The 14,933-nt window shown below is 44.6% G+C and overlaps 1 protein-coding gene across 1 annotated transcript in view; it reads left to right on the forward strand.

The window, feature by feature from the left end:
- arfgef1 (ADP-ribosylation factor guanine nucleotide-exchange factor 1 (brefeldin A-inhibited)) overlaps positions 1–14,933 on the forward strand; it is a 91,260-nt gene that overhangs the window by 59,818 nt on the left and 16,509 nt on the right. Inside the window, exons 14-27 of the mRNA XM_079489294.1 lie at positions 6–70; positions 885–1,090; positions 1,213–1,297; positions 1,815–1,980; positions 2,544–2,695; positions 3,282–3,410; positions 4,116–4,274; positions 5,741–5,885; positions 7,930–8,020; positions 9,771–9,811; positions 10,316–10,485; positions 11,781–11,932; positions 12,257–12,429; positions 13,681–13,841. Of these exons, the coding sequence (XP_079345420.1) occupies positions 6–70; positions 885–1,090; positions 1,213–1,297; positions 1,815–1,980; positions 2,544–2,695; positions 3,282–3,410; positions 4,116–4,274; positions 5,741–5,885; positions 7,930–8,020; positions 9,771–9,811; positions 10,316–10,485; positions 11,781–11,932; positions 12,257–12,429; positions 13,681–13,841 (1,895 nt within the window). The remainder of the gene's footprint in view (positions 1–5; positions 71–884; positions 1,091–1,212; positions 1,298–1,814; positions 1,981–2,543; positions 2,696–3,281; positions 3,411–4,115; positions 4,275–5,740; positions 5,886–7,929; positions 8,021–9,770; positions 9,812–10,315; positions 10,486–11,780; positions 11,933–12,256; positions 12,430–13,680; positions 13,842–14,933) is intronic.

Here is a 14,933-nt window from a genome sequence, read left to right on the forward strand (position 1 = left end):
GCAAGGCATGCTGGGGACCACCCCAGAGGACCTTGCTCAGTTCTTGCACCAGGAGGAGAGGCTCGATTCGGTAACAAATCAATCTAATCTTTAATTTGTTGGCTTTGGGTAACAGACCAACGATATTTGACATTTTTTATTTAATTTAGATTAACAACCCAGCATGGTGTCAAAGTGCACATTGGATGTTCAGGCGCATAGCAGACTGACAACAGTACCCATCTACTCCACCCAGCCACTCTGGCTCCATGTGCTTCACCCAGCACAAATGTTTACTTTAATGAGGAGAACACTCTTTGTACTGAGAACTGCCTTGATTGGGCTCAAGGGGTAATAATCTGTGGTAGAGTGAGACTATCATTTGCTCGGGGACAAGTACCATCAAGCCCAGCTGTACAAGAGCAGTTGAGTTATGAAGGTATAGGGGTGAGACTATAATGTATATTTATCTAATTGACATAGCAGTCAATGAGTGAGTGTTCCCAAGTAGCTATTTAGATAGGCATGTGTTGGAACAACCATTAGGCCTGTCCTTGTTGGCCTGAATTTTAAATTAACCCATTTTGGGCGGGAACCCGTTTTGGTGTTAGCATTATGCTATGCTTTAGCTATTGAAAAATAGCAGATCTACAAGCTCATAGCGCGCCACCGAGTGGCGCGCTACGAGCTTGTAGGTCTGCTATTTTTGAAAAATCGAAGAACGACTGACATAGAAACATAGCTTTTTCAGAAAACTGTCAGGATGTAGAAGGCATTTATAGAATCTGATCTCAGGTCAAAATGGGTTAATGGAAATTAGACGGGCATTTTTTAATTAATTATTGTACTGTATGTCGCCTCATTTTCTGTTCTCCCTCCCCTCGTATTGGTTCTCCCCTCTTCAGACTCAAGTGGGAGAGTTTCTTGGGGACAACGACCGCTTCAACAAAGAGGTGATGTATGCCTACGTGGACCAAATGGACTTCCTGGGCAAAGACTTTGTTTCTGCACTGCGCCTGTTCTTGGAGGGCTTCCGGCTGCCCGGTGAGGCCCAGAAGATTGACCGGCTCATGGAGAAATTTGCTGCTAGATATCTGGAATGCAACCAGGGGTGAGATTCACTGTCTTTTCTGTAATATTGTCTCATGTAGATCCGGTGATAGGAATAGCTGATTATTATTATGTTTTGTGTGTGACACCTGTTATTCATTTGTTTCCCTCTCTCCATCCCAGACAAACCGAGTTTACGAGCGCTGACACGGCGTACGTCCTCGCCTACTCGATCATTATGCTGACAACAGACCTTCACAGTCCACAGGTAAGCCCTTCATCCCGCCGATCCCAGCTGCCACTGGGAATACCATTCCACAGTATCGATATGCACGCAATGTCAAAATGCCAGGGACTACATAAACATCATTTGACCCACGGGGGCGACTGTGGCTCCCACGGGGGCGACTGTGGCTCCCACGGGGGCGACTGTGGCTCCCACGGGGGCGACTGTGGCTCCCACGGGGGCGACTGTGGCTCCCACGGGGGCGACTGTGGCTCAAGAGGTAGAGCAGGTCGTCCAATGATCCATGGGTCGGCGGTTCGAATCCCGGCTCCTCCTGTCTACATGTCGAAGTGTCCTTGGGCAAGACACTGAACCCCAAATTGCTCCCGATGTGCTGGTTGGTACCTTGCATGGCTTCCACCGCAATCGGTGTATGAATGTGTGTGTGAATGGGTGAATGTAATGTACAATCTATGTAAAGCGCCTTGGATAAAGGCACTATATAAATGCACCATTTACCATTTACCATTTTACGTCCCCTCCCACACTCCCTTAAAAGGTGAAGAACAAAATGACCAAGGAGCAATACATCAAGATGAATCGAGGGATAAATGACAGCAAAGACTTGCCAGAGGAGTACCTGTCGGCCATCTACGATGAGATCGCGGGGAAAAAGATTGCCATGAAGGCTGAGAAGGAGCTCAGCCTCAAATCCAGCAAGCAGAGTGAGTCTCCCTCCGATAGGAGATGAGAGTCACATTACACTCTGAAACCGAGCATGTCCAAAGTTATTATACCGGGTAGTTTGTTCACAATCACCATTAAATGCCTATTTGGAAAACGTAATGAATCTCTGAGTCTGATCAGAGTTATGAACTCCTATCATTATGCACAGTGGGTTACGGCCTGATTGCCCATCAGACTGAAAGCAATGCTGGGAGATTGAATGCAATGTTTTATTGATTAGATTGTACTAGTCTGCCTGGAAGGAGGGGAGGGGGGAGGGGGATATTTATGTATTTAACCCATTTTGACCTGAGATCAGATTCTAAAAATGTCTTCTACATCCTAAGTTTTCTGAAAAAGCTATGTTTCTATGTCAGTCGTTCTTCGATTTTTCAAAAATGGCAGACCTACAAGCTCGTAGCGCGCCACTCGGTGGCGCGCTATGAGCTTGTAGATCTGCTATTTTTCAATAGCTAAAGCATAACATAATGCTAACACCAAAAGGGGTTCCCGCCCAAAATGGGTTAAAGTGAAAGATTCTCTACATGTAAAAATCACACAGGTGTGGCCAGTGAGAAACAGAGGCGCCTGCTGTACAACTTAGAAATGGAGCAGATGGCCAAGACGGCGAAGGCTCTGATGGAGGCGGTCAGTCACGTCCAGGCGCCCTTCACCAGCGCCACGCACCTAGAGCACGTCAGGCCTATGTTCAAGGTGAGACTGTGCACCCACACCACCCACCACACATCTGTACTTCCACACCAATGCAGGGAGGAAAACGTGGGTGGCATAACATTACACCACCTGACCACTTTTTATTCCTTTTTTATTTTATTAGGCATTTTGTATATGACATAACTTTAGAATATCATTGACAGATAATGAGTAATTAAGTGATATAAAATGGAAAAAAAGAATAGTGACAGGTAGTGTAAATGTTCCAAATACAATACATAATAAAAAAGGTATATAAATGTGAATATAAATGTGATAAACAAGAAAAAACTGTTAAACAGTGACGATTTTGAACAGACCAACAAAACAAAGACAACAGGACAGACACTCTTGCTCTCAAACTTTCCCAACAAGTTGTAAATCAACTGAATTACAGACATTTTTCTTTTTAAATGAGAAAAAATAAAATAAAGAAAAAATACTCTTTACACTTTTCTTTCCTTTCCAATTTTCCATTATGTTATCTATTGTGTAGGAGGGGATAGCGTGCACCTATTGAAATAGTCAGTTAAGGGTTGCCAAGTCTGGTAAAATCCACTTCCATTCTTTTAATTTCCTACCTCAGCTTGCCTGGACGCCGTTCCTGGCCGCCTTCAGCGTGGGGCTTCAAGACTGTGACGACACAGAAGTGGCCACTCTGTGCCTGGAGGGCATCCGCTTCGCCATCAGGATAGCCTGCATCTTCTCCATACAGGTACAGTAGGTTATTTTGATTGATTCCGAATTTCAAGAAATAATCTTTTAATAACTTTCTTGTGACCACCGTGCTCTGACTTACAGTGTATGGTGAGTTACCAGCTTAACCCATTTTGACCTGAGATCAGATTCTAAAAATGTCTTCTACATCCTGACAGTTTTCTGAAAAAGCTATGTTTCTATGTCAGTCGTTCTTCGATTTTTCTCAAATAGCAGACCTACAAGCTCGTAGCGCGCCACTCGGTGGCGCGCTATGAGCTTGTAGATCTGCTATTTTTCAATAGCTAAAGCATAGCATAATGCTAACACCAAAAGGGGTTCCCACCCAAAATGGGTTAAAGGGTAAGACCACTGTTGTAGAGGTTTGGGTTGTGTGGTTACCTCGCCATGATGTAACTCCAAATGTGGACAAGAAATACAAAATAATTGCTCCAGTGATTCGAAACTGATAATTCAAAATATGCTCCTCATTGACTTACATTGTACGCTGAAACAGCTCTAACTTTTGTAAATAAAAATGTTAACTTCCTGTTGATTTTACTATTCGAAGATCTGGATCCACGGATCCAGACCTTCCTAATAAAAATTGCAAAATTGACATGCCTTTACAAAATAGCATATTTTGCCATAGGTTACATATTTTTAAAGGATGATTAAGTTTAGACTTGCTCTCTCTTCTTCCACCCACCTCCCCCACCACCAGTTGGAGCGAGATGCGTATGTCCAGGCTTTGGCCAGGTTTACACTGCTGACAGCCAGCACCGGCATCGCTGAGATGAAGCAGAAGAACATCGACACCATCAAGACCCTCATCACTGTGGCCCACACGGACGGCAACTACCTGGGCAACTCTTGGCATGAGGTCTGCCTCTAAATGACTGCCTCCAGTCAGCCTGTCACAATATCTCTCTCTCTCTGCATCGCCATACAAATCCATGTTTATGTTTTTCTTTTGTGTAGAACAGGGGTTTTCAACTGATTGTGAACGAGGTGGTTGTGAACGAGGGACCACCACCCTGACTTAGAATCAACCTGGGGACCACCACCCTGACTTAGAATCAACCTGGGAACCACTGTTGTATTGGGTGGGGTTATGGGCTAAGATTAGTGCTTTATTAAAACTTGCTATGCATCCCATTTGTATGCATATACCACTGTTTCTCCACCAATTGATTACAAATAAATATTCCTAATGATAATGACTCAACCAAACAATCCGGTGCACTTTCCCCTCTTGAGATTCTAACTCCCTTTTTCGGTTGAATTTCTTGACCGCCAACTTCTTGACCGCCAAATGATCATAGGTCACCAGGTCATTCAGTTCACTGTTTCTCAACTAGTGGAAAGAAAAAAAAATCAACAAATCCTACATTACTAAATTCATGGTCAGGGCAACACTTCCACGGACCACCAGTGGTCCGCGGACCACCTGTTGAAAACCCCTGGTGTAGAACAAGAGATATTACAATATTGGGTTGTATTATTATTATTATTTTCTATTGATTATTGTTCAACTCTTGCTTACTGCATTGATCTCCATCTTCCTTAACCTCAGATTCTCTCTCCACCTTTAGTTCTCTGTTTGACCATGTTGTGGTGCTTCTCTCTCTGTCTGACCATGTTGTGGTGCTTCTTTTGGTCAGATCATGAAGTGTTTGACCATGTTGTGGTGCTTCTTTTGGTCAGATCATGAAGTGTTTGACCATGTTGTGGTGCTTCTTCTGGTCAGATCATGAAGTGTTTGACCATGTTGTGCTTCTTCTGGTCAGATCATGAAGTGTTTGACCATGTTGTGGTGCTTCTTCTGGTCAGATCATGAAGTGTTTGACCATGTTGTGGTGCTTCTTCTGGTCAGATCATGAAGTGTTTGACCATGTTGTGGTGCTTATTCTGGTCAGATCATGAAGTGTTTGACCATGTTGTGGTGCTTCTTCTGGTCAGATCATGAAGTGTTTGACCATGTTGTGGTGCTTCTTTTGGTCAGATCATGAAGTGTTTGACCATGTTGTGGTGCTTCTTCTGGTCAGATCATGAAGTGTTTGACCATGTTGTGGTGCTTCTTTTGGTCAGATCATGAAGTGTTTGACCATGTTGTGGTGCTTCTTCTGGTCAGATCATGAAGTGTTTGACCATGTTGTGATGCTTCTTTTGGTCAGGTCATGAAGTGTTTGACCATGTTGTGGTGCTTCTTCTGGTCAGATCATGAAGTGTTTGACCATGTTGTGGTGCTTCTTTTGGTCAGATCATGAAGTGTTTGACCATGTTGTGGTGCTTCTTTTGGTCAGATCATGAAGTGTTTGACCATGTTGTGCTGCTTCTTCTGGTCAGATCATGAAGTGCATTAGTCAGCTGGAGCTGGCGCAGCTGATCGGAACGGGGGTGAAGACGCGGTACATCTCGGGGACGATCCGAGGAAAAGATGGCTTCATCATGAGTACCAAGGAGCCCAATACTGATGAGTACCTGGGCCTAGGTTAGTATCGGCTGATTAACATGGAGTACTTTAATGTAATGTCATAAACTGTCATGTTAACCCATTTTGACCTGAGGACGATTCTACAAATGTCTTCTAAATCCTGAATGTTTCTGTCAGTGGTTCTCAACCTTTTTCATGTCAAGGACCCCCAGAATTATCTGTATTTGGCTGCGGACCGCCATCTGAAACTATGTTGTTCCAGGGACCCCCCAGAAGCAAAGATTTGAGTTAAAAACGGTCGCTCTGAAAGAATATACATTCAAAGATTTGCACTACATTTTCACGATTTTTCAAAAATAGCAGACCTACAAGCTCGTAGCGTGGGTAGACAATACATTTTATACACAAGCATCATATAGCATCATTCAGTTCTCAGTACAAAATTGTCTCCCCAAGGAGACAGCAGCAACAAAAGTAACACATAATCAAAAATAATAATAATCAATAAATAAATAAATAATAATAAAGTGAAGAAATGTAAACATGAAAGACAACATCTGATAGTAGTTCAGTCAACGGACATGAAATAAAATAAAAAATAAAATAAATAAATAACATCAATCAAAGAGTATGATAAATAGTATATGCGAGTTACAGAATGTACCATACATATTTTTTATAAATACTGTCACAATCTACCCACATATTGTACAATCATATCACATTAAACATTCATGATCTTTGTAGAAATACATCTTTGTAATGTTAAATCTCGATTGCTAGTGTGTAGCCTCACCAAATAAGTGATTTCTTCCATGTCTCTAATTTCTTTTACTTTATTCAGCCATTGTTCGTGGGTTGGAGGGTGTTTTCCGAGGAGGTACACCTTTTTCCTACCTTCAAACCCAGTCGGCACCACTCCTAGAATAGCTGTCTTGAAATCTAACTTAGGACACGTCCAAAAGATATGCGTATGGTTACCGATCTGTTCACCACATTCCCGCCAGCACTCAGTTGTAGGAGTAGTGCCTGCTCTACCAGTCAATAATGGAGTGTTAAAAAATCTGCTTATAATTTTCCATTGATATTCTCTCCAAGAATTAGAGTTCGTTACTTTATGCACTTCAGTGCAGGCGTCTAGCCATTCTTCTTGTGAAATCTGTTGTTGTATTTCTGCCTCCCACTTGGCTTTTATATAAAGAGAATTATTGGGAACCATTTCTAGCAGAGTTTGATATAAAGATAGAAATTACTTTGGTGAATGAACATAAAAAGAGATTCCAAACTCGAAGGGGTTCGAATTTTGTCCCAGTCATTATGTCTTTGTAAATAGTGTCTTAGTTGGAGGTATCTATAAAAATCAGTTCTGGGCAGATTATCTCCATCTCCATTTATTTTATTCCCTGAGAAGGGAAGGACTGCTAGTTGTGACTGCGTGCATAGAGTTTTCTCAATTTTTAACCACCTGGTTGATTCATCATTTTCTATCCACGTAGTTAGAGGTCTGAGTTGGGCTGCCCAGAAATAGTATTTTAAATTAGGAAGAGCTAGTCCACCCGGATTCAATAGTTTGTGATACTTTGGCGTGACACTGTAGCATGATCAAGGGTAGGGCATTCATTTACCAAAAAAGAAGAAAAACATTCAAAGTTAAAATATGGAGAAGGTTTCTACTCGACTGCGACAATATACACTATACAGCACTTTATAGTACACATGTATAATATATTATATAGTATAGTATGTATAGTTTACATAGATACTCCACTGTTACATTCTTAGTTTACGCATGATTCATGATAACTACTTTTTTATATATGTGATGTATGCCATGCTTTTGTTATTGCTTAATGTAAATCGCTCTGGATTAAGCGTCTGCTAAATGCCTAAATTGTAAATGATAACTATTACGATAATTATGTGAACATCCACTATGATATCATTGTAGTTGTGGTGTTGTCTCTGCCATCCACTTGAGTTAGAGCAATTTTGTAAAACAATATATTTATAGTTATAGCTGGGTCTGTTGTGGATATACCATTATTGCAATGTCCTCGCTATCAATTACATCACCTCTTCATGATTTGTGTCTTTCTGCTAGTTGGAGGGACCATGGACCGTAAGCAGATGGCCAGCATCCAGGAGTCCATAGGAGAGACCAGCTCTCAGAGCGTGGTGGTGGCTGTAGACAGGTGGGTCCATAGGAGAGACCAGCTCTCAGAGCGTGGTGGTGGCTGTAGACAGGTGGGTCCATAGGAGAGGTGGCTGTAGACAGGTGGGTCCATAGGAGAGACCAGCTCTCAGAGCGTGGTGGTGGCTGTAGACAGGTGGGTCCATAGGAGAGACCAGCTCTCAGAGCGTGGTGGTGGCTGTAGACAGGTGGGTCCATAGGAGAGACCAGCTCTCAGAGCGTGGTGGTGGCTGTAGACAGGTGGGTCCATAGGAGAGGTGGCTGTAGACAGGTGGGTCCATAGGAGAGACCAGCTCTCAGAGCGTGGTGGTGGCTGTAGACAGGTGGGTCCATAGGAGAGACCAGCTCTCAGAGCGTGGTGGTGGTGGCTGTAGACAGGTGGGTCCATAGGAGAGGTGGCTGTAGACAGGTGGGTCCATAGGAGAGACCAGCTCTCAGAGCGTGGTGGTGGCTGTAGACAGGTGGGTCCATAGGAGAGACCAGCTCTCAGAGCGTGGTGGTGGCGGCTGTAGACAGGTGGGTCCATAGGAGAGACCAGCTCTCAGAGCGTGGTGGTGGCTGTAGACAGGTGGGTCCATAGGAGAGACCAGCTCTCAGAGCGTGGTGGTGGCTGTAGACAGGTGGGTCCATAGGAGAGACCAGCTCCCAGAGCGTGGTGGTGGCTGTAGACAGGTGGGTCCATAGGAGAGACCAGCTCCCAGAGCGTGGTGGTGGCTGTAGACAGGTGGGTCCATAGGAGAGACCAGCTCTCAGAGCGTGGTGGTGGCTGTAGACAGGTGGGTCCATAGGAGAGACCAGCTCCCAGAGCGTGGTGGTGGTGGCTGTAGACAGGTGGGTCCATAGGAGAGACCAGCTCCCAGAGCGTGGTGGTGGCTGTAGACAGGTGGGTCCATAGGAGAGACCAGCTCTCAGAGCGTGGTGGTGGTGGCTGTAGACGGGTGGGTCCATAGGAGAGACCAGCTCCCAGAGCGTGGTGGTGGCTGTAGACAGGTGGGTCCATAGGAGAGACCAGCTCCCAGAGCGTGGTGGTGGCTGTAGACAGGTGGGTCCATAGGAGAGACCAGCTCTCACCAGAGCGTGGTGGTGGCTGTAGACAGGTGGGTCCATAGGAGAGACCAGCTCCCAGAGCGTGGTGGTGGCTGTAGACAGGTGGGTCCATAGGAGAGACCAGCTCCCAGAGCGTGGTGGTGGTGGCTGTAGACAGGTGGGTCCATAGGAGAGACCAGCTCTCAGAGCGTGGTGGTGGCTGTAGACAGGTGGGTCCATAGGAGAGACCAGCTCTCAGAGCGTGGTGGTGGCTGTAGACAGGTGGGTCCATAGGAGAGACCAGCTCTCAGAGCGTGGTGGTGGCTGTAGACAGGTGGGTCCATAGGAGAGACCAGCTCTCAGAGCGTGGTGGTGGCTGTAGACAGGTGGGTCCATAGGAGAGACCAGCTCTCAGAGCGTGGTGGTGGCTGTAGACAGGTGGGTCCATAGGAGAGACCAGCTCTCAGAGCGTGGTGGTGGCTGTAGACAGGTGCTGTGGTGGTCCTGGATAAAGAATTGTATTGGATATATAGCAGGATATAGTCTTCTTAAGTGGGATGAGAATGAACTTAAATAAACCAATAGCAGTGTAGATGTGATGGATTGTAATGAAAATGATCATGGTCAACATTTTTGAATAAAGTGCTGTTTTACGCTTTCTTCAACAGCTATACTGCATATTTGCCGTTATTTAAAAGTTGTGGCTTTTCTTTTTTCCTTTTCAGGATATTCACAGGTTCTACTAGGCTGGACGGTAATGCTATAGGTGAGACTTGATCTGATATCTGGATTTAGTCCTTGCTACTTTTCTTTTTGTTTTTTTATAATTTTTATCCCACGATTTTGTAACCCATTTTCACCCCCGTGTCAATTATCTAATGTGATCCTGGGCTCTACACACCCCCCGCCAACCTAGTCCCCATATATGGGGGACATGGGGAGAGCAACGGACTTGAACTCATGCTTCCTTCATGCCTGAGTGTCCAAGTTGCTCCTTTTCACCTGTCAGGGGGGAGTTTCCCTGGTTGGACGTAGCGCGTGGAAAGGAACACATTATTCCAACCAGTTCCTTTCCCCTCCATCAGGCGCCCCGGCTGGCCAGGGGGAGGCAGTTTAGAGACCAGGATTACTGCATGTTTTTGTGAGGGTACCTACCCTAGGGTACCTACCCTTGCTACTTTTCATTCCTGCAGTTGTCGTGTTCATGTAAAGACGCATGCGCTGTGCTCATTTGTCAAATGTGCTCTGACCTCTGACCTCTCTCTGTCAGTTGACTTTGTGCGCTGGCTGTGCGCCGTGTCCATGGATGAGCTGGCCTCACCCACGCACCCACGCATGTTCAGCCTGCAGAAGATCGTGGAGATCTCTTACTACAACATGGGCCGCATCAGGCTGCAGTGGTCCAGGATCTGGGAGGTCATCGGAGACCACTTCAACAAGGTGTGTAGGGGAGACCACTTCAACAAGGTGTGTAGGGGAGACCAGGTGACCGTGTATACTCTACTAATAATAATAATAATACATTTATTTATTTTATTTGTATAGCACCTTTCATGACATGAAATGCAGCTCAAAGTGCTTTACAGAGCAATGGAGAAAAAAAGAAAAAAAAAGAGCAGTAATGCAATACAGTGAGGACATGAATAACAAAAAATTAAAAGATCAATTAAAAGCAAGAGTGTAGAAGGCAACAGCTGGTAGCAACGTTAGTAACGTCATTCTGGGGGGTCCCGAGGCGATCCAAGGTCATTTTGGAGATATAATCCCTCCATCTGATTCTTAGTCTGTCCAGGGGGGTCTCCTTCCAGTGGAAAATGCATCGAGGACCTCCCTAGGGATACACTCGGGGGCGGCATCCTCACTAGATGCCCGAACCACCTAAGCTGGCTCCTTTCCAAGCAGGGAAGAAGAGAAAAAAAAGAAATGTAATTAAGTTAATCTAGTCTGATAAAGGATAACATTAAAGAGGACATTTAACCCATTTTGACCTGAGATCAGATTTTGAAAATGACAGTTTTCTGAAAAAGCTATGTTTCTATGTCCGTCTTTCTTCGATTTTTCTAAAATAGCAGATCTACAAGCTCGTAGCGCGCCACTCATTGAGTTTAGATTTCCCAAGACATATCAGTAGGCGGAGATCCCTGATCGTCTGTTTATGCGAGTGCATTGGCAATATTGTTTCCATTAATATCAAAATTGTCAAGGTAATATATGCCAGTATTGTTTACCAATATTGTCTAGTGAAGTCAGACACAGCAACATTTAACTGCAAATACTGAGCATGTGACAAATAAAATCTCTTGAATCTTATGTCAATATTGCCAAACAAATTCCTCATGCATGTTGTCACGTCAGTGAGTTGTCTAGAGTCTTTTTACTGGGCTCTGCTGCTGCTTCTCGACCAACCCATCTAACATGAGGGCACTGATTAACGTAAAGTGCTGGCAGGAAAGCTTTCTGTGCCTTTTAGCATCCAAGGACTCATCTCATTATCTAGTACATAGTTAGAGGCTAATGGAGTTTGTTGTATGTAAGAGCATGTCTTCAAAGCAGTCATTTTTCCTGTTGCAAAGAACTTCAACGTCATATTTTGCTCTTAACTGCAAAGTGGATGATTTGTTTGTATCAATTGGTACTGATGGTCTGCTCTTGAGACATTTTGAGAGCTATAAAAGCTGTAAACATGAAGCATTTTGAAGGTTAAAGCAGTGTTTCTTCTCCTCCACTCTGCTCAGGTTGGCTGCTATCCAAATGAAGACGTGGCAATATTTGCAGTGGACTCTCTCAGGCAATTGTCCATGAAATTTTTAGAGAAGGGTGAGCTGGCCAACTTCAGATTCCAGAAAGACTTTCTGAGGCCTTTTGAGCACATCATGAAAAAGAACAGGTAATTTCAGGGATGCATCTCATAATAGGCAAACATTCAGTGAAATTAGCCAATCTACAAGTGCGTCAACGCGTTGTGAGTTTGTAGATTTGATTTACGCTGTCATACAACAAAGTATAGGTTATGCATCTTTTTTCGCTTGTTTGCACAGACACATGCAATAGGCCCACATTTAGATAGACCCATCTCCAAATTAAGGATCGGCATCGTACCAATATTCTGGCATCAGTCATTCTCCTACCGTTGCTTCCTTCTCCCTCCTGTCTGTCCCTCGCTCCTCATGTCCACCTCCCCGTCCCTCTCTCCATCTCCTGTGTGCTCCAGGTCTCCTACGATCAGAGACATGGTAGTGAGGTGTATTGCCCAGATGGTGAACTCCCAAGCAGCCAACATCCGTTCAGGCTGGAAGAACATCTTCTCTGTCTTTCACCTGGCCGCCTCTGACCTGGACGAGAGCATCGTGGAGCTGGCCTTCCAAACCACCGGACATATCGTCAGTAAGTGTACACGCACACGCACGCACGCGCGCGCACACACACACACACACACACACACCCATGCACACAATGTATTTTATTATTCAAGTATTTTTATTGAAGTTTGCACATGAGACAGGACAGACAACAGATACATGACAACAATGACAGAACAGATACAGGACAAAACAACAACACCAGTACTCAACATGTATAAAATATAAAAGTCTGAAATACAATGTGAAAAACCACAAATTGTACAAAAAGATAAATAAAAATGAAGGGGGGGTGGGCGGGGGGTGGGGGGGGGGGGGGAATGGCCAATGACTACGTAGAAAATACTACCGCAAAGTAGGTTAGAAACGGTTGCCAAACTCTGATATATTTATGTGACATAACATCCTCCACCCAGTGTTTGTGAGACGGCGGCGCTGCCTTTTTCCAATTAAATAGTATCAGGCGTCTGGCAAGTAAAGAGGAAACCGCTATAGCTTTCAGCCTGATGAGTTGGTATTTGTATTCCCTCTGGAGGGGCACCAAACAGCGCCGTTATTCACACAATGTATTTTAGATGCTTTTTTAGGTGACACGTTTTGTCCACAATGTGGAAAAAGTACAATAATTGACATTCTGCTACTTGAGGATAATTTAAGTTACCCATCTGTGCAGGATTACTGTTTAACGAAGGCAAAGAAAGAGAACAGATGGAAGAGTTAGGGAATGTATATTTCAACACGTCAGTCACACACACATAGATGAATACTACAGCTCAAACTTCTGCTATTATGCTGATGATAACTTCTGCTTCTTGAACGTGAAGAACGTGAAATTATTGTGTGCTCTTTGTTCGACGTGAGCGAGGTCAATCACCTCAGCTGCAGGCCAATCAGCCAATTAATGTCCACGGAGATTTTGGAGAGGGAGAGAACTTCTGACAGGAATGCATTAGAAACTTACATTTCTGAGCATGTAAAAAACATGCTCAGAAATGTATGCTCTACAAGTCGGATTAAATCATCTCGCGGGATGGAACCGGCCCGCGACCGTTTCGGTCGCGATCGTTTTGGTAGCTCTGTAGCAATGATTTGCAGTGGCACTGGTGCTCCTAATTATATTTTTAGATCGCACAGATTAAAATTCAGGCGCATTTGCGACCAAAACGGTAGCAATTTCGAGCCCTGATCTAAATGCCAGTTCTTTCTCTGAACTGTTATTCTCTTATATCTCCCTGCACATTTTTTTTTGACCCAACCCTTTCTGTCCATCTCCCAGCGAATGTATTTGAGAAGCACTTTGCGGCCACCATCGACTCCTTCCAGGACGCAGTGAAGTGTCTGTCGGAGTTCGCTTGCAACGCCTCTTTCCCAGACACCAGCATGGAAGCCATCCGCCTCATCCGACACTGCGCCAAATACGTCTCTGAACGGCCTCAGGTCAGTGTCCTTTTAACCAGCGTGGGCTGTCAGGGGATTACAGTGATGTATGGATGAATACAGAACCCTTTTGTAGAGAAGAGTCCTTTTGCACACCTACAAGGACGGGTGTATCAGAGCAGACAAACAGTGCAAACACTTAACAGTGAGTAAAGTGGAAGTCACAGTCGCACACAGTCTTCACTTATCCCATTTAGGCCTGACGTCGACATTTTAAAAAAAGTTAGAAATATATTCAAAGATTTGTGCCACATTTTTACGATTTTTAAAAAATAGCAGACCTACAAGCTCGTAGCGCGCCACTCGGTGGCACGCTATGAGCTTGTAGATCTGCTATTTTTCAATAGCGGAAGTATAACATAATGCTTAGTTAAAACACCAAAAGGGGTTCCCGTACAGAATGGGTTAAAGCAGTAGTAGTAGGACACTTTCAAAGAAACTAGAGAAACGGTTGGATGGCACTTACACCCGCCTTCTAATGAGAGCGCAAAATCTGTCTTGGAAGAGCCACCCATCGACTAATCTAATATATACGGCAACCTTCCCCATGTTTCTTCACTAGTCCGATCCAGAAGAACACAGTTTTCCGGCCACTGCTACAGAGCTGACAATGAGGTTATATCTTCCCTTCTTATCTGGAGTCCTGCCTCAAAGCAGACCAGAGGTAGAAAACTGTTGTTCCCTGATGTCATCGCTAGGGACACAGGCATCAGTAAGCAGGAACTGGGGATGGCAATGAAGGACCGGGAAGTCTGGCGTGTTATTGTGAAATCCACGATCTCGACCACGGTCGAAAAATGTAGATGATGATAGCAGTAGTTTATCACCCCGATCGCCCAAGACGAAGTTCACCGTCCTTTCAATTAGTAACACCCAGCGCCCAGGACGAAGTTCACCGTCCTTTCAATTAGTAGCGCCCAGGACGAAGTTCACCGTCCTTTCAATTAGTAACAGCGAGCGCCCAGGACGAAGTTCACAGTCCTTTCAATTAGTAACACCCAGCGCCCAGGACGAAGTTCACAGTCCTTTCAATTAGTAACACCCAGCGCCCAGGACGAAGTTCACCGTTCTTTCAATTAGTAACACCCAGCG

This window comes from Electrona antarctica (assembly GCF_951216825.1).
Source record: "Electrona antarctica genome assembly, chromosome: 20".
Lineage (NCBI taxonomy): Eukaryota > Metazoa > Chordata > Actinopteri > Myctophiformes > Myctophidae > Electrona > Electrona antarctica.